Raw genomic sequence first — 23,182 nt, 5'->3', positions numbered from 1 at the left:
GTAAATAAAGTGTTTCAGATAATGGGCCTGTGTGTTCTTGCATAGTATTTTTTGGTTGCGTATCATGCCCAAGATCCTAAACTGGCATTTGATGATCCAAACAAGCAACTCTTACTTGCAAATTCTGTAACATACTTTTCTTCAGAAAAAGAAGTGTGCCCCAGGTATTGCCTCTCAAGTTTTGCTCCTTGGCAACATTCCAAAGACACATGGGCGTGGTGGTGGCGCATGAGTACATAGCGTGTGAGTGCACGGACATCGACGCTGATAGCACAGGTCTGGATCCTGGCTCTGGTACTTCTGGGCTGGGCAAAGTTGGGGAAGTTACTCAACCCCTCTGTGCCTCAGTTTCCTCATTGGTAAGGAGGGATTATTAATAGCACTACTTCATAGGACTGTTATGAAGATCACCTAAGATAATACATAACAGTGTTCAGAACAGTGCCTGGCCCATAAATAAGCAGGGTGCTCTGTGCTGTGCTGTGCTAAGTTGCTTCAGTGGTGTCCGACTCTCTGTGACCCACTGGACTGCAGCCTGGCAGGCTCCTCTGTCCACGGGATTCTCCAGGCAAGAATACTGGAGTGGGTTGCCATGCCCTCCTTCAGGGGATCCTCCCAACCCAGGGATCAAACCCACATCTCTCATGTTTGCTGCACTTGCAGTTGGGTTCTTTACCACTAGTGCCACCTGGGAAACACGAGCAGTGTATAAACGTAAGTTATTATGATTCCTAAATACTATCCAGTACGAAGAATTTGATAGCAAAATTATCCAGCAGTATTAAAACTCCTGTAATTATACTGAAAACCAAACAGATGTGAAAAAAATCCCAAGTGAGGCAGGTTTCCATTTTTTGGAGATCCTGCCATATTCATTGCAAAAAGAAGGATTCTGATTTTTCTCTTGTAAACTGTGGTCCAGTAGGTGGTTACTTTTCTGTCTTCATGACTTGGCCTTAAGAGACATGGAGTAAGTAATCCCAGAACAAATGATAAACCACAAAGATTTTGAAGCTAGATTCTGACTGCTCCTGGTATGTGTGTGTGTGTGTGTGTACATATGTAGGGAGAGAGACAAAACATGACATACACTTTTCTAATGAAAGATGAGTTGAAGTTTATCTGGATCCATGACATTAATACTGCATTTCATAACCTATTTAATTCATAATTGAACTAATTAATTTAAAGCTAAGAATAGTTAGTTGATTTAGGCCAAAACCATTCATTTCCTTTTTATATGTAAACTGTCATCTAAACTTCAATGGCTTTTTGTTTATTCCTTATCAAAGGGGGAAACTTACCTTCATGATAGGGAGAGATTTCTATATTACAGTTTATTCTGAAAAATACATATAGTGTATAAATATTGTCAAATGAAATGAGCATTTTGAAAGGCTTTGAGAATGCCCAAGTATATCACTCCATATAAAAATTACTTGGCGGAAATTTTAGAAAACCCTTCTAAGAGCTCCTTGCAGAATTTAGAAACTCTCCTTTCTTTGGGACTTCAGAACCATTAACTGAGTCACAAAAGTTGTTAACTGATATCCACAAACAACTACTTATCTAAGGTACCTGTTTATACAACAATAGCTTTATAATGACTTCATGTAGAAACAAGATGATAATCAAAGATCAAGGAAAAATTATTAGGCTCTTTTGATACAGATAGATCTTTCTGGAATGTCATTGACTGATAACTAAGAGCACAATGGTAGGAAGTTTTTTCTATAATGCTGTTTGTACAATTTCTTAGAATCAAAATTTTAAAGACTAATGGAATTTGGGCAAGGGAAAAAAACAATCAGTGGAGTCCTATATCTTACAGATGGATGGAAGAAGGTGCACGGGAAGAACATCATGATAATAGCCCTTTGGAAAAGCAACATGTTGCAGAGTCTACTTGAGAAGTGGGGGCTTCCCAGCTGGCTCTAGTGGTAAAGAACCCAGCTGCTAATGCAGAAGACTAAGAGATGTAGATCCAATCCCTGGGTTGGGAAGATCCCCTAGAGGAGGAAATGGCAATTCAGTCCAGCATTCTTATCTGAAGAATCCCATGGGCAGAGGAGCCTGCTGGGCTACAGTCCATGGGATTGCAAAGAGTCAGACATGACTGAAGCAACTTAGCACGCACATGCACACATGAGAAGCGAGGCTGTAGTATAGTCAGGCTGCTTTGGAAACAACAGCATCAAGAGCATGTGTGTTCACAGGCCAGGGTCAGTTTTACCCCCACACTAAGCACAATGCCAGGCACGCAGTACGTATTCCGTTACTCTTTCTTGAATTTAGAGCTAAGAATAGTTAGGTGATTAAGGCCAAAACTATTCATTTACTTTTTTTTTTTTTTAAAGTATAATTTCCATTTTATTGTCTTTTCAGAGAAACCAATATTTCTTCAGTCTCTAAGGACTTGGATCCTTACATGGGCTTTGGTGGAGGACGTGGGGCAGCACCCGCAGGTCTAAATCGGGGTGGAGGTGTTCGGTCCTTACGGGCTTCCCGAGAGCGATTCCTGACTACCTTGCTGTGAATGGCACAACTCACGCAGTAATGTAGTTTCACATACAGCTTGGGAAGTACATAGGCATCGAAAACACTTGCTTCAGAAATGTCCCTGACGGCTGCGGCCTCTACGATGTTCCGAATGACGAACTTCTTAATGGCCTTATCCTTGGGCACACATCGGGCACAGTTGGTGCAGCGAATAGGCTGCACATGGCCGCGGCCCTTTTTGGCACGACTGTTGTTCCTTCTCTTCTTGGTCATCTTGGAAGCGCCGAGGCGAGAGAGTATTCATTTACTTTTGTACCTTTTTGTACTTGATTGTACTTTTAAAAGAGAAAGTTACAGAGTGACATCATTTGAGATGTTACTAAACACAAAATTGCTTTTGAGAAACAGTCATGGTTGAGGATGGGGGAGTACTCCAATAGATGAAGGAAAAGGGCATTGGTAAAGTTTTCTGAGTCCAAGTGCAGAAATAATTGTATTTTCTATATAGAATTTCTGTAGTGATCACTGTATCTGATACAAAAAGAGGCAGTATTGTCCGACTGTCTGAACTACAAATGGACAGATCAAATTGACTCTTTGAATTTATATCTGTCTGCACGCATGACATAAAATGAAATGAAAGACCATCAAACACTGGGACGAACTGTGTTGTTGAACACAATCCAGGATTTCTATAGCCTTAGATCTCTTTGACTTCAGATTTAAAGGGTAAAATATAGGTGGGGTCAGTATTGCTGTTATACTGTATTTGATTACATTTCATTTTTTTTTTTTAAAGGCAATTTCAAACCTCTTGAGCACATATTTTATTAACGATTTCTATTAGAACTGCAATCTAAGGTTCTGCTGAATAGATTCTTTCTGAGATGTGGTGATGGTCTCTGGCTTCAGGCTGTGTTCTGTCTGTATCTCGTGAAAAGAGGGCCAGTGTGGGTTTGGAAACACACCCATTAGATAAGGAAAAACACCTTTGAATGAAAGGGGCAAGAAATGTGTCTCAGTCTGGACAGACCCTAAACTTTTCACTCTCCAAGGGGAAAGAAAGAAGGCAGCCTCAGAGGAATCTGTTGCAGTAGCAGAAGCCAAGAAATGAAACGGAGGTGCACTTCTAAGGGTATCAGATGGTTTTCAAACAGCTTGGGATTCTCTGAGGCTTCTTTTCTCGGGCCTTTTCTTCTGAAAATCAGTCTCTTTTATATGTTCCTGACACTGTGGTTGAAAAACATAACTTGCTAGGTTTTCTCTAAAGGTAATGGCTTTCTGTTTTGAAAAGCTATCTGCTCACACACTGTGGAAAAAAAAAAAAAAAGATGTGAGGGCTTAAATTCAGCAGTCAGTTACTGTTTAAATTGTAACACAAATCTGTATCATTTAAAAGTATATGAACACATTTGTAATTCTTGTCTTACTAGACTGTACTTAACTATATATGTGTGTATCTCTCAATGATTTTATCATAGTCATTTAATAGGTAATATATTCTTAAACTGCAGTGATTTCACATCTAGAAGGGATACTAGAATGTAAATTTTTCTGCTATTTATAGTTTTTCTCAATCTCAAAAAATTCAAGCAATTTTTCATTTTTACCCTTTCCATAGCCTTCTTCACATATGTCCTTATTCATCTTATTATGCATGCCTGCGTGCCAAGCTGCTTCAGTCGTGCCCAACTCTTTGCAACCCTATGGACTGTAGCCCACCAGGCTTCTCTGTTCATGGGATTCTCTAGGCAAGAATACTGGAGTGGATTGCCATGCATTCCTCCAGGGGCTCTTCCTAACCCAGGGATTGAACCTGTGTCTCTTATGTCTCCTGCACTGGCGGGCAGGCTCTTTACCACTAGCACCGCCTGGGAAGCCCCAATGAGCTTATTATACCCCGTGTCTAACCTAGTACATCACGTAACACATGTGTGGTGTGAACAAAGGTCCTGAAAGACCACTTAGTACTTTTGTGTCCCTTGTCCTTGGCTGTGTGTCCCTTAAGCAGCTTGGCTTCTTATCTTCCCAAAGTACTAGGCATTTAAGAGTTGGGTCACATACAAGGAGCCTGAACTAGAATGGCCTGGAAGATAATGGAATTTGATTACATGCAGTTTTGTGGCATCTGAGTAATAACCAAAAAGAACCAATCTTTTATCCCCAGGGAAATAATAATAGAGATGTAAGTTCAGAGATCTCACCCCTAGGGAATGTCAGAGCCAGACAAAAATAAGTGAAGATCAGTCTAAAGGTGAACACATTCAGTTGATCAGCAAACATTCATTGAGCACCTATTATGTCCAGGCGGCTGTGGCAGGGACCAAGGATGCAAAGCTCCTCCTTGACACCTGCACAGCCTCCCAGGAAGGTGCATTTGGACATAGCCTACCTCCGCAGAGCAGCCCCTTGTGTCTCACGCAGGAGAAGTTGTCACACTGGCAGTAAGGCCCGTAAATGTTTCCGTAGGGGGACAAGTGGCAGACACACTGCCCGCAGTAGCAGTCGCCTCTCCCACTGCACGAGGGGCGCCCTGGGGCCTCTTTGCAGGACTCGGTGCTCAGCGTGTCCTCCCCGCACTCGCAGTGGTGACCCATGTGGCCAGGGTGGCAGGCACACACCCCGCACTGGAAGGAACCATTGCCGTTGTTGCACTTGGAGCTGTTCACCTCCACTTCTTTCTGGCAGTCACAGCTGCATTCCGGGCTGACGAGGATTTCCAAAGCGTCCCCCAGCCCCACGGGCTTTAGGATAATGTGCCTGCTCCTTCTCTCACAGTTTGGTAAACTCACAGTCACATTGAATGAAGCCTGGAAAAGGAAATACTAATTATCTTCTTCTAATCACCAAAATGATCTTCCCTCGTGGCTCAGTGGCAAAGAATCTGCCTGCTAATGCAAGAGATGTGGGCTCAATCCCTGGGTCAGGAAGATCCCCTGGAGAAAGAAATGGCAACCCACTCCAGTATTCTTGCCAGGCCACCCCATGGACAGAGGAACCTGGTGGGCTACAGTCCACGGGGTCACAAAAGAGTCACATATGACTCAGTGACTAAACGGCAAGAGCAACAAGCCATCAAAATGCACTGGAGTATACAGAGCCCATGGGGATCAGCTTTCCCGAAAGCATTTATTAGGAAATCTTTGAAAATCGCTTTTGAAATTCTTGAAAGGAAAAGTCCAGCTTTAGTGCACTAAGGTAACTTCTGACAGATCATCTGAATGACTTTTCAGATGATCTATTGATCTCTACTTACTGTGTCTCCCACCTTCATGTGAGAGCATTTCTTTTGGTGTGGAACGGGGATCCCGGTGTTACAGATGGCTGTAAATGAGAGGTTTAGTCCTTCCGTGTCTCCTAACACTTCCAGCTCCACCTCAGACCGCAGTTCCTTTAGATGAGACATAAAGAGTTGAACAAGATCACAACCAAAAAATAGAGCCCGAAGAGAAGAATCTGTGATCATGTTCATTAAACAACAAATGAATAAAATTAAATTTGGTCTAAAAGAAATTTACCAGATCACCAATCAAGCAAGAAACCAAGTAATACACACACACAAGCATATTTTATCAAATCTAAGATGCCATCTATTACAAGATTCACCATTATTTTATGACAAATAAACTATGACAAAATACTTCGAGATTGTTCAGCACTACATATGAATTAAACCTGTCAGTTCATCATTGATTTAAAAATTATTTTATTCATCTTGAGGGTTTGGCAAATTTCTCTAGTCCTGTATTGCAAGGACTGGATTATAGTCCAGTCCTATGAATTATAGTCCAAACATGGCATATAAAAGGCAAATCTTTTGCTTATATCTCAGTAGCAAAATATAGCAATAGCTTCCTTTACTTGTCTCCTAAGTATCATCATTTTTTAGGTCCCATAAAGCAGCTGGTTTTTACTCTGAAAGAAATACAGATCATTCCTCCAACAATGAATACTTGCTTTGCTGATATCAGTATTTGCTCCCCTGTTATTCTGTTTTGGTACATTTCCGCATAGATAATACCTTTTCAATATCAAATCGTAGTGAACACTTGGAAGGTATTTTAAAACTGTGATTGTCCTCAACACTTATAGTACCAACAGGGCACATAATGAATTGAAGTGACAACAACACATTCAATTACTGCCAAGTTATACACGTGCAGGCAGTGAACACTACATCGTGACTTTCATTCTACTGAAAGCATCGGTAAGATATGACTAATCAAAATGCATCCTAGTGTTAGAGATGCTAAAATGTGAGAGAAAATGTGCCTTGAAACCAATACGAATTTATGGAGTCCCTTTTGTACATTTAGTATAGAGCCAGGTCTGGGGGAATGAGTATAAGATAGGATTTCTGCCATCAAGATGATCATCTTGCTGAAAAAAATAAGATGCAATCAAGTGAAGCAGTTAGCATACAGTGTCAGTCAGTGTACCATTAAATTAGGACAAAAAAAAAAAGTGTAATACATAAGGGTTTGGAAGACTTCAGAAAAGAGTGTAGTCAGTGAAGGCTGAAGTATTAGAAGACTGGACCTTAATGGCTGTTGGATTTAGATTGCTGGAGGGGATGACAATGGTATTTCAGATGAGGGGGCCAGAAAAGAGAAAACTCTGTGCCAGGAGTGGTTCAGAATGGAGACAAGAGGGGCTCAGCCCAAGCCTGCACCCCAACTGTCTGGGGAGATACCCAACCACAGAAAGCCCTGTAGTTTGGAGAGATGAGTTAAGACCTGTGGGAAGCATTTCCTGAAGCTTTTAAACAGGGGCCTGATTTACTGAAAATACCACTGCAGGGAGGCTGTCTGGAAGGTGTGTGCAGGACAGGCTAGAAGAGAGGATAGGAAAATTTGAGTCAAGGAAGCTGGCATGTGGCTGCATTCACCCCTGCCTGAGGCATGATGAGGAATGGGATTGTTGATACAAAGGTAAAGGAGAGGACTAGATAAAAGTTAAAGGATTCCTCTTTCTTTTGTAAAATAGAAGTCTGTATTTGGGGGACAAAACTAAATTATTTTTTAAAAACAGAATAAAAACAAATTGTAAAATATTATGAATTAAGTCATACCTCCTCTAAAAGGATGAGTTCCTATGCACATTCCATTGATAGAATTTTAAAGGCATATTCAGATTCAAACTTTCCTGAGGTATAATTTGTCAACTGCATGTTAAGAGGACCCCGCCTTCCTTGTAATTCTAAGTTGCTTACTGTAAATTCTAAGTCACTCCTCTTCCCTGCTTTGTTATTTGTTCCACATGATCACTCCTTCCACTGACTGACACAGGCTGACTTTTTTAGAATGTAGTCTTTGTCAGAGATTAAAGTGTCATTTCTCAGCCCTAAAGATTATTCACATCATGTCTTAAGATTTCAAATTCTGCCAATTTAGCATTAAAATGAACCCTGCAAATCTGTTTTATCTTAGCTAGTTACATTTCCAATTTATTCACTCAGAAAATACTAATTGAGTGGCCACTATGTACTGGACACTGTTCTGTAAAACCTCTAAAACAGCTGATCCCTTGTCTGAGTTTATACTCCAGTGTGGGAGGACAGAAAGGAAACCACACAATATATGAGAAAATTATGTAGCACCGGAAGGTAATAAATGCTACAGGAAAAAGTTAGGGTGGGATAATGAAGATTAAGAGAGTGTGGGCAGGGGGCATAGGCTATGATCTTTTAAAAGTGGTCAGGGTGGGATTTGTTAAGAAGGTGATGTTTCAAGAAAGTGAGAGAAAATTAGCCATGTATATTTATGTGAGAAAATGTGTTTCAGGAAGAGGGTGCAGCCAATGTGAAGGCACAAAGACAGGATGATGTCTGGAAGCAGAACAGCAAGGAGGGCAGTTACTGTACTAGAGCAGAGAGTTAGAGGTAACAGAGATGAGTTCAGAGGTAATGGGTGGAGGGGACCAGACCTGGTAGGGTACTCATGGAATGTTATAAAGACTTCAACTTTTACTCTACGTAAATGAGAAAACAATTGGTGTTACCTATAGAAGGGTGATGATAACCTTCCTGCCAGTGCAGGAGATGTAAGAGAGGCGAGTTTGATCCCTGAGGCAGAAAGATCCCCTGGAGAAGGATGTGGCAACCCACTCCAGTGTTCTTGCCTGGAGAATTCCATGGACAGAGGAGCCTGGTGAGCTATGGTCCATGGGGTCACAAAGAGTCAGACACACAACTGAAGCGACTTGGCACGCATGCAGGCATGCACAGAGAAAAGTGATAGGAGTTAATATTTTTAATGAAAATTCTAGCTGTTTTGTTGAAAGCAGGATGCAGGAAAACAGAAGTGGAAACAGGACATAGCATTTAGGAAATTTTGCAATAATTCAGGTGAATGAGGAGGATGGCTCCAACCAGGATGACAGAGATTGGACCAAATTCTAAATAAATCTGAGGGTAGAGTCCACAAGATTTCCTGATGGATTAAATGTAAAGTGTAAGAGAAAGAGAGGAGTCAGGATCATTTCAAGAATTTTGTCTCTAGCAATGTGAAGAATGGAATTACCATTAGTTGAGGAGGAGAAAACTATTGGTGAAGTGTGTTTGGGAAAGTCCAGCTTATTCTGCTGAATAACCTGGACTAACATATCAACTGACGCCTGACTCTGTGTGACCCCATAGACGGCAGCCCACCAGGCTCCCCCATCCCTGGAATTCTCCAGGCAAGAACACTGGAGTGGGTTGCCATTGCCTCCTCCAATGCATGAAAGTGAAAAGTGAAAGTGAAGTCACTCAGTCGTGTCCGACTCTTAGTGACCCCGTGGACTGCAGCCCACAGGTTCCTCGGTCCATGGGACTCTCCAGGCAAGAATACTGGAGTTGGGTGCCATTGCCTTCTCCGAACTGACTCCTAGATATCTCCATTTGGATATTTAATAGAAACATATCCTGGTTTCCAGGCAGCACGGAGGGCCTGCTTGAGGACCGTGATCATGAATTTAAAGTGAGACCAGGTGGCGTGATTGTATGTTTTTCCCACTTCCATTCAGCTGTGCAGAGTGACTGGATTTCACCAGGACTATAGTTGGCCAAAAACCTCAAAGGAGCAATAAGGTTCAGGGAAGTTGAGAGTATATCTAAGGAGTGGCCAGAATGATTGAATTTAAACTGGAGAACCAGGTGAGAGAAGACATCGGGGGATGAGGAACTGTACAGAGGAGATATGGTCAATTAATCAGAGACCCTAGTGGAGCTGGAAAATACATTAGGGGAATTAGCAAGAATAAGGTGAAAAGATTAGAAATGGTGAGTGGACAATTGATTGCACACAATTGATATTCAGTTCAGTCGCTCAATCATGTCTGACTCTTTGCAACCCCATGAATCGCAGCACGCCAGGCCTCCCTGTCCATCACCAACTCCTGGAGTTCACTCAAACTCACGTCCATTGAGTCAGTGATGCCATCCAGCCATCTCATCCTCTGTCGTCCCCTTTTCCTCCTGCCCCCAATCCTTCCCAGCATCAGAGTCTTTTCCAATGAGTCAACTCTTCGCATGAGGTAGCCAAAGTACTGGAGTTTCAGCTTTAGCATCATTCCTGCCAAAGAAATCCCAGGGCTGATCTCCTGTAGAATGGACTGGTTGGATCTCCTTGCAGTCCAAGGTACTCTCAAGAGTCTTCTCCAACACCACCGTTCAAAAGCATCAATTCTTCGGCGCTCAGCTTTCTTCACAGTCCAACTCTCACATCCATACATGACCACTGGAAAAACCATAGCCTTGACTAGATAGACGTTTGTTGGCAAAGTAATATCTCTGCTTTTGAACATGCTATCTAGGTTGATCATAACTTTCCTTCCAAGGAGTGTCTTTCAATTTCATGGCTGCAGTCACCATCTGCAGTGATTTTGGAGCCCCCCAAAAATAAAGTCTGACACTGTTTCCACTGTTTCCCCATCTATTTCCCATGAAGTGATGGGACCAGATGCTATGATCTTCGTTTTCTGAATGTTGAGCTTTAAGCCAACTTTTTCACTCTCCACTTTCACTTTCATCAAGAGGCTTTTGAGTTCCTCTTCACTTTCTGCCATAAGGGTGGTGTCATCTGCATATCTGAGGTTATTGATATTTCTCCCAGCAATCTTGATTCCAGCTTGTGCTTCTTCCAGCCCAGTGTTTCTCATGATGTACTCTGCATAGAAGTTAAATAAGCAGGGTGACAATATACAGCCTTGACATACTCCTTTTCCTATTTGGAACCAGTCTGTTGTTCCATGTCCAGTTCTAGGTGTTTATTGGCAAAGGTAAGGTTTAAGGTATGACGAGAGAGTGCAGATTTGAAGAAGTAATTAAGTGGGAAGGGAACAAGGTCATTTCAGAATCAGAGTTCAAGAAACGGGGAGCCCAGGATATGAGAAGGACCATATATATATGGGCTGAGATCATCAAAAGATAAGATAGGAGTAGCACTGGAGATAGAGGCACAGTGGACTAAGTGAGAAATGAGGGATATGCCCTGAAAGTCTGTAGATTACAGCAGTTAGGTAGTGAGTAACATAATCTAGCCAAAATGAAGGAAATCTCAGCATTGATATAATACATCCTATTGCAGATTTCACCAGGAATATTTTAATATGAATTTGCCAAAGTAAGGACATAAATATATGTCTGTAGGTTTCATCTTTTCATTCACTCATTTATTCAGCATCTACTATGAGCTAGACAAAACAAAACAAGTCACTTCTCTTCCAGAACTTAAATGCCAACTGGGGAGCTTACCCCTGGGAGTATTAATATTTCAACAGTTTTATTATGTGATTAGAGAATGAAAGAGAGTAATAAATGATGGCCAGATGAATACACATCTGGTATTTAAGGTGTTGTTTTTTTGTTTTTTTTTTTTAATGTCCGTGTAAAATACTGAGCTGAAGTTTGTAGTCACTAATTATAAACACAAATTGTTTGCCCCTGCCCCACTACAAGTCAGAAGTGTTTTGTGTTTTCTCTCAGTATGGTCTCTTTCCTTCTCTCTCTTTTTCTAGGCTGGGAAGAAATCCAGTCCATGGGTCCCCATGTTTTAAAGTCCTTTTCATTTCAGTTCGGTTCAGTTGCTCAGTCATGTCCTTTTTGGATACGTTTAAAAATTACACAATAGAAAAACAAGTTGGACTAGTGCCAAGATTTGCTGCATGCCTCATAGTGACTCATCGAGTTTCAACCATAACTCCAGACAGAGCAAGAGTGTTTGATTTAAGAATAATAGACACTTCATAATTTTGAGACACTAAAATAAAGACACAAGATTCACTGCAAATGTTTGATGTCTTGATTTCAACTACTCTAAGTTATGTGACTGGGGACATAAAGTGAGACATAAACTCTGCAGAGCAAGCAGGGGCCCGGACAGGGCTGGTCAGACGGGAGGGGAAATATTTTTGACAATTCACTGTTTTATAATTTGCTTACCTCCTGTGAAGATGCTAGTAGCCAGCATTTTTGAGAGTCCTGAATTAAAGAAAATTGAGCATTTTCTAACACAGTGAAGATTTGCCACATGATTTTATTTGAGTCTACACATTAAAACTTTACTGCTTGAGAGGGAGGAAGGTTTTTATAGTATTTTGTTGACAAGCTTTCCTGTCTGGAAGAATTTCAAGCATGAACTAACCTGGTGATTAATTTTTAATGTGAGCTAAGAAAACTGAAGTTTCTGAGGATATGAATTAAAAATACCCTCATCTCATAACTTTAATGAACCATCTGTGTTTTATTCTTTGAGAACATGTCTTTGAGAAAAAATATCTTGCTTTTCCCTGTTAGAGTCTCAAAATTGGTGGGGTGAAGTAAAAAAAAACTGGGGTGGGGAGTTTCTTAAAATATGTTGCTCTTCCTCCCCTTAAAGTTATCCTAAGACATTTGTGAAAGGAATCTAGACACACCTATTTTAAAAAAACCTTCCAGATGATTCTGAAATGTCAGGAACACTGGTTCTGTATATGTTAAGTATTGTTATACAGTGCATATGTATCACTTATTTGTAATTTTGAAACATCAAACATTAGCATTTTATTCATTTGTTATTATGCAACTGACATTTGGAGCAAATACGAGAGCTTTACTGCTTTATAAAATGTTATTTTTTTCATTCCTGTCCTAATGTAGAACTTAATCTTTGTGTGTTTATGTGTGTTTCTTTGTAAGGAAAAGCAAAAGAGGGGCTGATAGTGATATTTAGGAACCAAAATAAAAAGAGTTGGCAACAGGCCACCCACTGTTGATTGGGTTATGAAATGGAGACAAAGAGAGAAAACATAGCAACCCTGTAGGTATGGATCTTGTTTTAAGGGAAGAATTCTGTCCTCAGGCACTAATTTACAAAGACAAGGCAAAAAAAAAGAAAAAAAGGTAAAAATGTATTTATGATATAACACTAATGGAAAATTTCCCTGACTCCTCAAAGCAGGGAATCTACAAAGTGGTGTTCCTGATGTGCTTCGCTGTTTTCCCTTGAGTTATGATGCAGTCTCATTAAGCCTGTGGAGTTAGTTCTCATAGCTGTTATTCATTGGCAATCTAAACAATTTTTTTTTTTAGGCAGAGAAGAGGAAAGCTTAATTGTGTGACTCAAGAAGACTTTTCAGTAGAATTAAAATTCTGCAGGTGACAATGCTGCTGTTGGTTATTACTATAAAAACAACCTTAACTTTATGATCAGGTTTATGAGTTTTCTACCTTCTGCCCCACCTTCTGGGAAAAATATCTGCAAATAAAGTGAACAAAATTTACATTTTGGCTGCATTAAGGCAGAGAGATTTTCTACCAACTATCTCTACCAACAAAGGAGAGTGCATTTAACCGCCTAAAACATAGTTTTTAAACATCAAATAAATGCAAAAAGACCCCAACAGTAAAATTTCATACTTCATAAGCTGAGATGATCAGCTGGAGAATGTTTCCAGAGTCCTTCTGAAGTACCCCTACTGTAGCTCCAGGAATAAGTTTTGCATAATTCTGTAAACAAACAACAAACAAAAAAATAAGTCAGTCTTTGCTCACTGTAACTGAGAAGCGTTAAGTGTGGGGTTCAACCTATGGTTGAGATCACCTCTATTTAACCGGCCGGGAGAAACAGGTTCCTGATAATAAACGGCGTTTGTCCTGAAACTCTAGCTGTGCCTCGTGCTGCTTCCTGAGCTCAAGCAGGAAATGAAATGGCCAGAGTTGCTGCCGGGAAATCTAATGTCTGTGGTGGCCTTAGTCTAGGGCTGTAATTGACATCATAACAGGAGTTAAGTCTCAAATAGAAATAGCATGTATATAACATTTTTGATTTGGGGAACATCCTTTTTCTAAAAAGTTCTGAGCTCGCTACCAGGAACTGTCTTCTTCTTCTTTTTTTGTTTTTCTGTAGCATTGCAGAAACTAAGGTTTGGGTCACTTGAGTCCCTCCCTGCGATCAGGTCACCCCTCAGGTCAATCAGTCCAGAGGTCTTAATTGTCAGTCATTGTCAGTTGCTTGGTAGAGCAAAGGAGTGAATTGTTTGAATGCTTGCTGTTAACTCCTCCTTTCCTAGCAGTAATGAGTACTCTCTTAGGGGTGTCAGCACCGTACTGGAGTTGGTTGGACTCGCTTCTCACTCGTCAGGATGGCGTGAATCAGCACTTAGCTCTAAACCATCTGCATTCTCCATGTACATTGCTTCCCCTGAGATGTCGTTTCCATCAGAGGAGAATTCACTGTATTAGTTCATCCCTTCAGGTATCAAACATGGCTAAGGAATGAAGCATTGCAGAGAAGGCAATTTTCTAGACTGCTGAAAATTATCCCTTCCTTAAGTTTATGCTTTAAAACTATTTTCAAATAAAAATTTTCTTAAAATATATAGGACAGACTTCTGTCTTCTTAAATCAAGACATTCAAGCATACCTTGACATTTTTCTTGACTAACTAGTCATACTTATAATATTAACTATAATTCTATAATCATCAAAGACTTCTAAAATTTAGAGATAGATCACACCCTTACCAAATGGACCCCACTCTCTATGCTTTTGTTTCTTTTATTTGTTTTTAAATAGTTTCTGTCTTCTTGTTAAGCTGTAAGGTATCACTCGCCTACCAAGTCATTCATACATTTACTATTGCATTCAGCAATATCTATTAAGTAGACTTAATATGCTGTGCTACATCAAGAAGAAACAATCACTCATTTTGTCAGCTGTTCTCTTCTATAGTATTTGTGTGCTGTGAAATTAAATGACTGAATTTATTATAATTGTAGGGAAAAAAGAGAAATAAGCTTTGAGTGAAGAATTTAGGGCATTTCCCAAGGTTCAAACATAGTAACACCCTACCTCTTTTAAGTAGTTTAAAAAATGCACCAAACTAAATTAGAACTGGGGCTTCCCCAGTGGCTCAGCAGTAAAGAATCTGGTGCAATGCAGAAGAAACAGAAGACATGGGTTTGATTCCTGGATTAAGAAGATCCCCTGGAGGAGGGCATGGCAACCCATACCAGTATTCTTGCCTGGAAAATCCCAAGGATGGAGAAGCCTGGTGGGCTATATAGTCCATAGGGTCGCAAACAGTCAGACACAACTGAAGTAACTGAACACAAATTACATTAATTTTTATTATTAATTATAATCATGATGCTAAATAAATCAATCAAGACAAAAGGAATCAAAGAGAGGAACAAATGAAGCCTAGCTGATGTTGGAACACCAAGGAGTGGTGGGAGGTCCCTCACTAGAGGTGGGCACCCAGGTTAAACCAAACCTTCTACTCCTTGTATACGGGAAAATGTGCTTTGGTTTTAATTTGTGGGTTTTGTTATGTCCTACTTATTTCACTGTTTGTGATTGTGTTTAAGTTTGAAGTGGATGGAAATCTGAACTCTTCAAAGAGTATCAGTGGTCCATCTGCTTTGATCTGCATTTTATTATTGAAGGGGCTGTGGGTAATCATCCAGGTAACATCCCTTGAGTTACTTTGGGTCTCCCATCACTGCTTGTTGAATGGGGCCGTCTTTGGTTTCCCCAAGTCAGGTAGAACTTGTCAAATATGAGGAAGGCACCGGTTCATCGACTTACCTTTTCAAATAAACACATGTCAAAAGGGCCATGAAGCATGAGAACTGTGGTTAGCAGCAAATACCTAAATGGGAACTTGGATTTCACTCAAGTGGAGCTGGAATGTGTGTAAATTTGACTGGTCCAAGAAGGGAAGGTGGAGGGAATCTTTAGAGCTTGACAAAAAAAGGTTTAGAGCCATTTGACAAAGAATTCCAAGGCCTTTAGCTCCCATGAAGCTGTTATCCTTGAAAAATGTCCTGGGATCCCCAAGGCCAATATATAATGAATATTTTCTAGAAGGACTAGTTCAAGTGGCCTCCAGATTTGGAGTTAATTCTTGGTTAACAAAGCCAAATCCATCCACTTCCTAAAGCATAATTATGATCCTGCCTGTGTATGACATTTGACTTTCGGCCGTTAGGACAAGTGGTTTAACGTTAACAGCATTTGCTGATTGCCACTAGAGTGAGGGTGCAAAGGAGTTGGCAGCTAGTAGTACCCAGGGATGACACTGATCATTGTGGAGAGGAAGACTATTAATTAATTTCTGGATGCTGATTCCCTGCAAAAGCAGTACAAACAACTAACTAAGGACTTGGGCAATTTGGCTTCCTGATCTAACACTGTAAAAAAAATTACACTTTAAATCTTGTAGTATTCTGATTACTGTAAATATCATGTGTCAAATGCCTCTCTTTTACTAAAACTCTAAAGTGCTATTATAAATTGTCCTGATTAAACATGTTTAATGTTAGAAAAAGGGTGACTTTGCATGCCTGGATGTGAAAAATTATAGCAGTGTGATTGGGAAAGAGAACTCTTGGATATTAGAAATGGTGAACTCTGAAAACACAAGGTTGTATGAGCTGATTAGATATGCAGACTTCTCTGCTTGGGCTTGAATTTCCTGGGCTTGTGATCCCTGTTATCTGTCCATGGATTTTCCTAATTATGGATTTTCTCCCCTTCCTCACCACCATGCCACCCACGAGTTCCTGAGGTTGCTTTTCTCACTCGTGTTTGCAAGGTTGGCTTTTTCTGCTCACTTTCATTTTCTTGACTTCCTTCATCAAGCCCTATTTTTTTCTTTTTGGCTCACTTTGCCCCCATTTCAGAAAAAGTTTATTTGTCCAACAATTTCCATTTGGTCCCTGGAAATCTCCTGTCTGTCAAGGGTAGAGAATAAGACAAGGACAAAGGGTGATTTAGCCAGCAGGCATCAAAGCCTTCAGAGGACCGTGCCTGAGTTCACATCTGCACGTATCGGGATCCTCTCAGAGAGTTTCTCTAAGTTCAGGGCCTCTGGGTGTCTGACTGCCAGAACTGGCCATCAGGTGTGGTCTCGTGGTTGCCTGAGGGCAGAGGAACCACAGATCCACACACCTGCCACCCCAGGTCACCATGGATAGGCCATTGAGTTGTTATTCTCCTCAGAGACTTGGGCTGAGGACCTTGGCTGCCCCTTGGCTGCTTTTGATGCTCTCTTGCTGTCCTCTCCTTGGGAGAGACAGCTCCCGAAGGGACTGCCGCTACTGCTTTGAAGGCACTTCTTGTTGGGTTAACGCTCATCTTCAGGTTCAGAGCCTGGCTCTCTTCTGTGATATGGTTTATTATTAGCTATATCCTTGCTGGACATCATGATTGGGTTTTTGCCTTTGGTGATGACTCTCCTAGACACTTATATCCTTCTCTTGTGACATTTCTGTTATTGTGTCATGGGTTCCTCACCACCTCAGACTCATCAGGCACGATTTTGTACAGAGCTGACTCATTGGAAAAGACTCTGGTGCTGGGAGGGATTGGGGGCAGGAGGAAAAGGGGACGACAGAGGATGAGATCGCTGGATGGCATCACCGACTCAATGGACGTGAGTTTGAGTGAACTCCGGGAGATGGTGATGGACAGGGAGGCCTGGGGTGCTGCGATTCATGGGGTCGCAAAGAGTCAGACACGACTGAGTGACTGAACTGAACTGAACACTATAATATTCCTTAGCGGAGGAAGGGGGCTTCCCCACTGGTGCTAGTGAACCCTCCGCCAATGTAGGAGGCAGAAGAGATGCAGGTTTGATCCCTGGGTCGGGAAGATCCCCTGGAGGAAGTCATGGCAACCCACTCCAGTATTCTTGCCTGGAGAATCTCATGGACAGAGGAGTCTGGCAGGCTACAGTCCATGGGGTCGCAAAGAGTCAGACACAGCTGAAGTGACTTAGCATGCTTGTAGCAGAGGATGAGAAGCCAGAAGTCAACTTGCCATCTATCTGCTAGTAGCATTTTAAAAAAGAATTTGTAAAACCAAATATTTAGAGCAACCTGCTGCTTCTCTTCAGGCTTGCTTAACTCTTTCTGTGGAGCCTCATTAATACGGAGGGATTTTACACTCAGCCCTGTTTATTTTCAACATTATATGATTAACCAATGCCACTGCTCTTATTCTTTAACTATACCTACTAAATGTTTTCCTGCTAAAATATATTTATTATAAGGTTGGCTTGTAAGATTAAGAATCTATGAGCTTATATATACTGTTTACAAATATTTTCTCTAGTCTTTCACAGTATTTTTTTTTTTTTGGTCATTATCTCAAAATCTCTTTCATTAGTGGCTCCTGTTTGTGCATTTTCTCTCTCCTTCTCTCACAACTTTAGTAGCAGTATAACACATATACACAATGTACAAGGAATAAGTATATAGTTCACTGAATAGTTAAAAAGTGAACAAGCAAGTGTAACTACCAAGATCAAGAAATAGAACACAATCAGCCCCTAGAATCCTCCCTTGTAGTAACTACCTCCCAGTCATTGTGAAAAAAAAAAAAAGAATGCAAAAGTTTTAGTCGCTCTTTGCGACCCTATGGACTGTGGCCCACCAGGCTCCTCTCTCCATGGGATTTTCCAGGCAAGAATACTGGAGTAGGTTGCCAATCCTTTCTCTAAGGGATCTTCCTGATCCAGGGATCAAACCCACATCTCTTGCATTGCAGGCAGCTTCTTTGCCATCTGAGCCACCAGGCCATTACTCCTCCTCTAAAAGCCTACCCACTGTTTTGACTTTTCTCACTATAGATAGAAGTCAGGGGAGATAACTTCATGCCCTACACCAAAGCATGACCTATAAAGGAAAAGATAAATAAATTAAAGAATTTCTGCTCTGAAAAGATGCCTTTAAGGGAATGAGAAGAAACCACTGAGTGGGAGAAAGTATCTATAACACATGAATCTGATTCGGTACCAGAATGTCCAAACAACTCCTATACACCAGCAAGGAGAAGACTTCTTTTAGTTTAAACAAACAAAAAACAACAACAACAACAAATATATATATATATATATATAAACAATATAATATATATGTGTGTAAGAGGCAAAAGAATATGTGAAAAATGTTCAGCATCATTAATCATTAGATAAATATAAATGGAAGCCACAATGAGATGCCAGGGTACATGCACTACAATGGCTACAATTGAAAAAACTGACGGTGCCCGAAAGTACTTCCCACAGGAGCCTAAATTGGTACCATCACTTTGGAAAACTGGCAGTAGTTACTATGGCTGAACTTGACCTAGCAGTTCTGCTCTTAGGTACATCCACACAGCAGAAACAAACCCACAGTATATGGGTGTTCTGAGATGAGAAAATGCATGAAGGCAAACATTCTGTTGTCAAGACGATGCTTCTCGGTGGTAATCAATGCATGCATGCTAATTCACTTCAGTCTCATCCGACTCTTTGTGACCCTAGGAACCATAGCCTGTCAGGCTCCTCTGTCCATGGGATTTCTCACACAAGAACACTGGAGTGGGTTGCCATGCTCCCTTCCAAGTGATCTTCCCGACCCAGGGATCGAATTTGGTATCTTTCATGTCTCCTGCATTGGCAGGCAGGTTCTATACCACTAGCGCCACCTGGGAAGCAAGATGTCACCTAAATTGGAGAAAATGCCAGTAATTCTGAAGTAGTCTCAGATCTTTCGGGTGTTGGCCACAGGGAATAATTAGCTCCTACCAGGATTCCTTCTACCTGGGGAGTGGGCCTAAGGGAGGAGTACACTGGGCAAACTCCTCGGCGTTCATAGAACAGCCTGACTTGCTTGTTAGCCTCACACCATTCACAGGAGTTGGTTTCAGGACGGAGTCCTCCTGAGCTGCAGTTACCAATTCAGGGGGCCTCGTGAAAGGATGGAGAGGTCCTAGCTAGCTTCCTGACATCTCCAAGCACCTCCTGCCTTTTGGCGCCTGCATCCTCAGAAACGCAAGACTCCTGGAGAACCTGTTGTTTTGAGGACTCTGGATGGGCCTCGGGGAAGTTGCAGGAGTGCTGAGGAGGGGATCCTATCGTTCTTTGTCTCCTCAGTTCCACGTGGCTCACTGGTCTGGAGTGATGAGCGTACAATGCTAAGGGAGATAAAGGCACCAGAATTTGCCGGATCCACTGAACTACTATGATCTGAGAGAGAATAAGTGACATTGACGTTCCTACCTGACAGTCATCTATTTAGATTTCCACAGAAGCTCTATTACTGTACTTAGGTACCATTATTATCTTAATAATATCCATTATTATACCAAGATAGTGAGGCCCAGAGAGTTGAGTTAACTTGGCCAAGGTCAACCAGCCAGGAAGTAGTCAAGTTAGACCCACCTGTCATGCTCTGCCCTGGAGTTAGCTCTCTTGACCAGACCACTGACAGTATGTGCCTTGAAATGGTTCTCCTGCTGTAGTGACATCATTGGTGAGCCAGAGAGAAGTTAATGAATAAGTCTAAATTAACTGGATGCATTCGCTTCCTAGGGCTGCTGTCACTAAGTAGCACAAACTTGGTGGCTTACAACAAAAAAAAATGTTTCACAGTTCTAGAGGCCAGATGTCTGAGAGTAAGTGTCTCATGCTCCCCCTGTAACCGGTTGGGGAGAATCTTATCCTTGCCTCTTTCTAGCTCCTGGTGGTTATTGATAGTTCATGGCTTTCCTTGACTTGTAGATTGTTACTCCACATCTGCCTCCATTGTCTCTTGGTGCTTGCTCTTCTGCGTCTTTCTAAGACCACCAGTCTTACTGGATCCATCCTGCTCAGGTATAGCCTCATCTTGGAAAACTCAGCAGTGGCCACAGGACTGGAAAAGGTCAGTTTTCATTCCAATCCCAAAGAAAGGCAATCCCAAAGAATGCTCATACTACTGCCCAATTGCACTCATCTCACATGCTAGTAAAGTAATGCTCAAAATTCTCCAAGCCAGGCTTCAGCAATATATGAACCATGAACTTCCAGATGTTCAAGCTGGATTTAGAAAAGGCGGAGGAACCAGAGATCAAATTGCCAACATCCACTGGATCATGGAAAAAGCAAGAGAGTTCCAGAAAAACATCTATTTCTGCTTTATTGACTATGCAAAAGCCTTTGACTGTGTGGATCACAATAAACTGTGGAAAATTCTGAAAGAGATGGGAATACCAGACCACCTGACCTGCCTCTTGAGAAATCTGTATGCAGATCAGGAAGCAAGAATTAGAACTGGACATGGAACAACAGACTGGTTCCAAATATGAAAAGGAGTAGGTCAAGGCTGTATATTGTCACCCTGCTTATTTAACTTCTATGCAGAGTACATCATGAGAAACGCTGGGCTGGAAGAAGCACAAGCTGGAATCAAGATTGCCGGGAGAAATCTCAATAACCTCAGATATGCAGATGACACCACCCTTATGGCAGAAAGTGAAGAGGAACTAAAAAGCCTCTTGATGAAAGTGCAAGTGGAGAGTGAAAAAGTTGGCTTAAAGCTCAACATTCAGAAAACGAAGATCATGGCATCTGGTCCCATCACTTCATGGGAAATAGATGGGGAAACAGTGGAAACAGTGTCAGACTTTATTTTTCTGGGCTCCAAAATCACTGCAGATGGTGACTGCAGCCATGAAATTAAAAGACGCTTACTCCTTGGAAGAAAAGTTACGACCAACCTATATAGCATATTGAAAAGCAGAGACATTACTTTGCCAACAAAGGTCCATCTAGTCAAGGCTATGGTTTTTCCAGTGGTCATGTATGGATGTGCGAGTTGGACTGTGAAGAAAGCTGAGCACCGAAGAATTGATGCATTTGAACTGTGGTGTTGGAGAAGACTCTTGAGAGTCCCTTGGACTTGCAAGGAGATCCAACCAGTCCACTCTAAAGGAGATCAATCCTGGGTGTTCACTGGAAGGACTGATGCTAAAGCTGAAACTCCAATACTTTGGCCACCTCATGCGAAGACTTGACTCATTGGAAAAGACTCTGATGCTGGGAAGGATTGGGGGCAGGAAGAGAAGGGGATGACAGAGGATGAGATGGCTGGATGGCATCACCAACTCAATGGCACATGAGTTTGAGTGAACTCCAGGAGTTGGTGATAGACAGGGAGGCCTGGTGTGCTGTGATTCATGGGGTCGCAAAGAGTCGGATACGACTGAGCGACTGAACTGAACTGAATTACACCCGCAAGGCCCTATTTCCAAACAAGGTCACATTGAGGTACTAGATATTAGGACTTTAACATATTTTGGGGGTTGGAGGTAGGGCATAATTCAACCTATAACATTCTGCTAGGGCTCTTTTGATTTCTTTAACCTTTAAAGATTTTAAGCCTTCATTTTAGTTGGAGAAGTGAGTACCTTGCCTGGTCACGGAACTAATACATGGTAGAAACAGATCTTGACTTCAAAGCCAGTGCTCGCTTGGCTCCCCTTGCTCACTGTGCAAATGCCAACAGCCATCAAGGGGCAGTCTCATTAGAAAGTTAAGACAATAATGGCTGGTACTTACATATGAAGGGGCTTAGAGATTATAGAATACTCTCCTACTCAAAGTAGAAAGAAAGGAAGAGAAAGGGTTGTGGCTATAATCGCTTTCAAATTGAAGGCTACATCTTGAAAGAAATGTAGGAAGTCATGAAACCATAGAGGCAAAAAACATGTTTTTTCCCTGTAGACTGTATTGTGCTATTTATCTGGTCAAAGGAAAACAGCTCTTTGTGGATAGAGGCTTGCTTTTGTCAGGTAGTGTGCTTCTTCCAGAGCCAGGGGCCAGCTGGTTTGACTGAAATAAGGCCTTCTGGAGGTAATCAGAAGGATTTCTTCCCAAGAGGTCTTGCATTCTTGTGAGATTTTATTCTTCTGTTCATTACGGTAAACGCAGGGCTCCCAGTATTATGCAAAAGTTTACCCCGAGGCCAGACTGTGTTACTAGGACACCCAAGATTCCAAAAAGAATATGTAATTGTTTCTGGCACAAGGTAGCGTGAATGTCTATCTCTGAGTTGCGCAATACCTGTTTTGCCTTCAGGCTTTTAATTGTCAGCTTTCCACAATCTGGCGGGCAGGGATGGGGGTGTGCTAATTAGATCAGGTGCTTGATCTTGAAGTCTGCACCAGCAATGAGTAGGTAGTCGGCTTCGGAACTTTTGAGCACTCCCACTCTTTCTCCCTGTCTGCCCAGGAATGTAATTATCTTGTCAGCCGAGAAGCTGCAGTGCACAGCTGAACGAGTGCTAGGCAGCAGTCACAGGGCGATAAGGGGAGACGAATGGGCCCACCGTGCATGACTGTTCTGAGACAAACACATGCACAGAGAGCCACTGGAGAACGAGGCAGGGAGAACAAAGGGGTCACACTGAGTGT

The 23,182-nt window shown here is 41.7% G+C and overlaps 2 protein-coding genes across 10 annotated transcripts in view; both read right to left on the bottom strand.

Annotated features, from left to right (window-relative positions):
- The window catches only part of ITGB6 (integrin subunit beta 6), a 152,090-nt gene that overhangs the window by 29,068 nt on the left and 99,840 nt on the right, over positions 1-23,182 (bottom strand). For all 9 annotated transcript variants that reach the window (XM_019971993.2, XM_019971971.2, XM_070799310.1 and 6 more), the window contains 3 exons: positions 13,376-13,465; positions 5,756-5,890; positions 4,892-5,309 (listed from right to left, as the gene is read on the bottom strand). In XM_019971993.2, coding sequence (XP_019827552.2) covers positions 4,892-5,309; positions 5,756-5,890; positions 13,376-13,465 — 643 coding nt within the window. The remainder of the gene's footprint in view (positions 1-4,891; positions 5,310-5,755; positions 5,891-13,375; positions 13,466-23,182) is intronic.
- LOC109567240 (small ribosomal subunit protein eS26) lies at positions 2,335-2,809 on the bottom strand. The gene has a single exon (XM_019972031.2). The coding sequence runs from the start codon at positions 2,770-2,772 to the stop codon at positions 2,425-2,427; it is 348 nt and encodes a 115-aa protein (XP_019827590.2). The 5' UTR covers positions 2,773-2,809; the 3' UTR covers positions 2,335-2,424.

Source organism: Bos indicus, chromosome 2, assembly GCF_029378745.1.
Source record: "Bos indicus isolate NIAB-ARS_2022 breed Sahiwal x Tharparkar chromosome 2, NIAB-ARS_B.indTharparkar_mat_pri_1.0, whole genome shotgun sequence".
Classification (NCBI taxonomy): domain Eukaryota; kingdom Metazoa; phylum Chordata; class Mammalia; order Artiodactyla; family Bovidae; genus Bos; species Bos indicus.
This window is presented reverse-complemented; position numbering and strand designations above follow the sequence as displayed.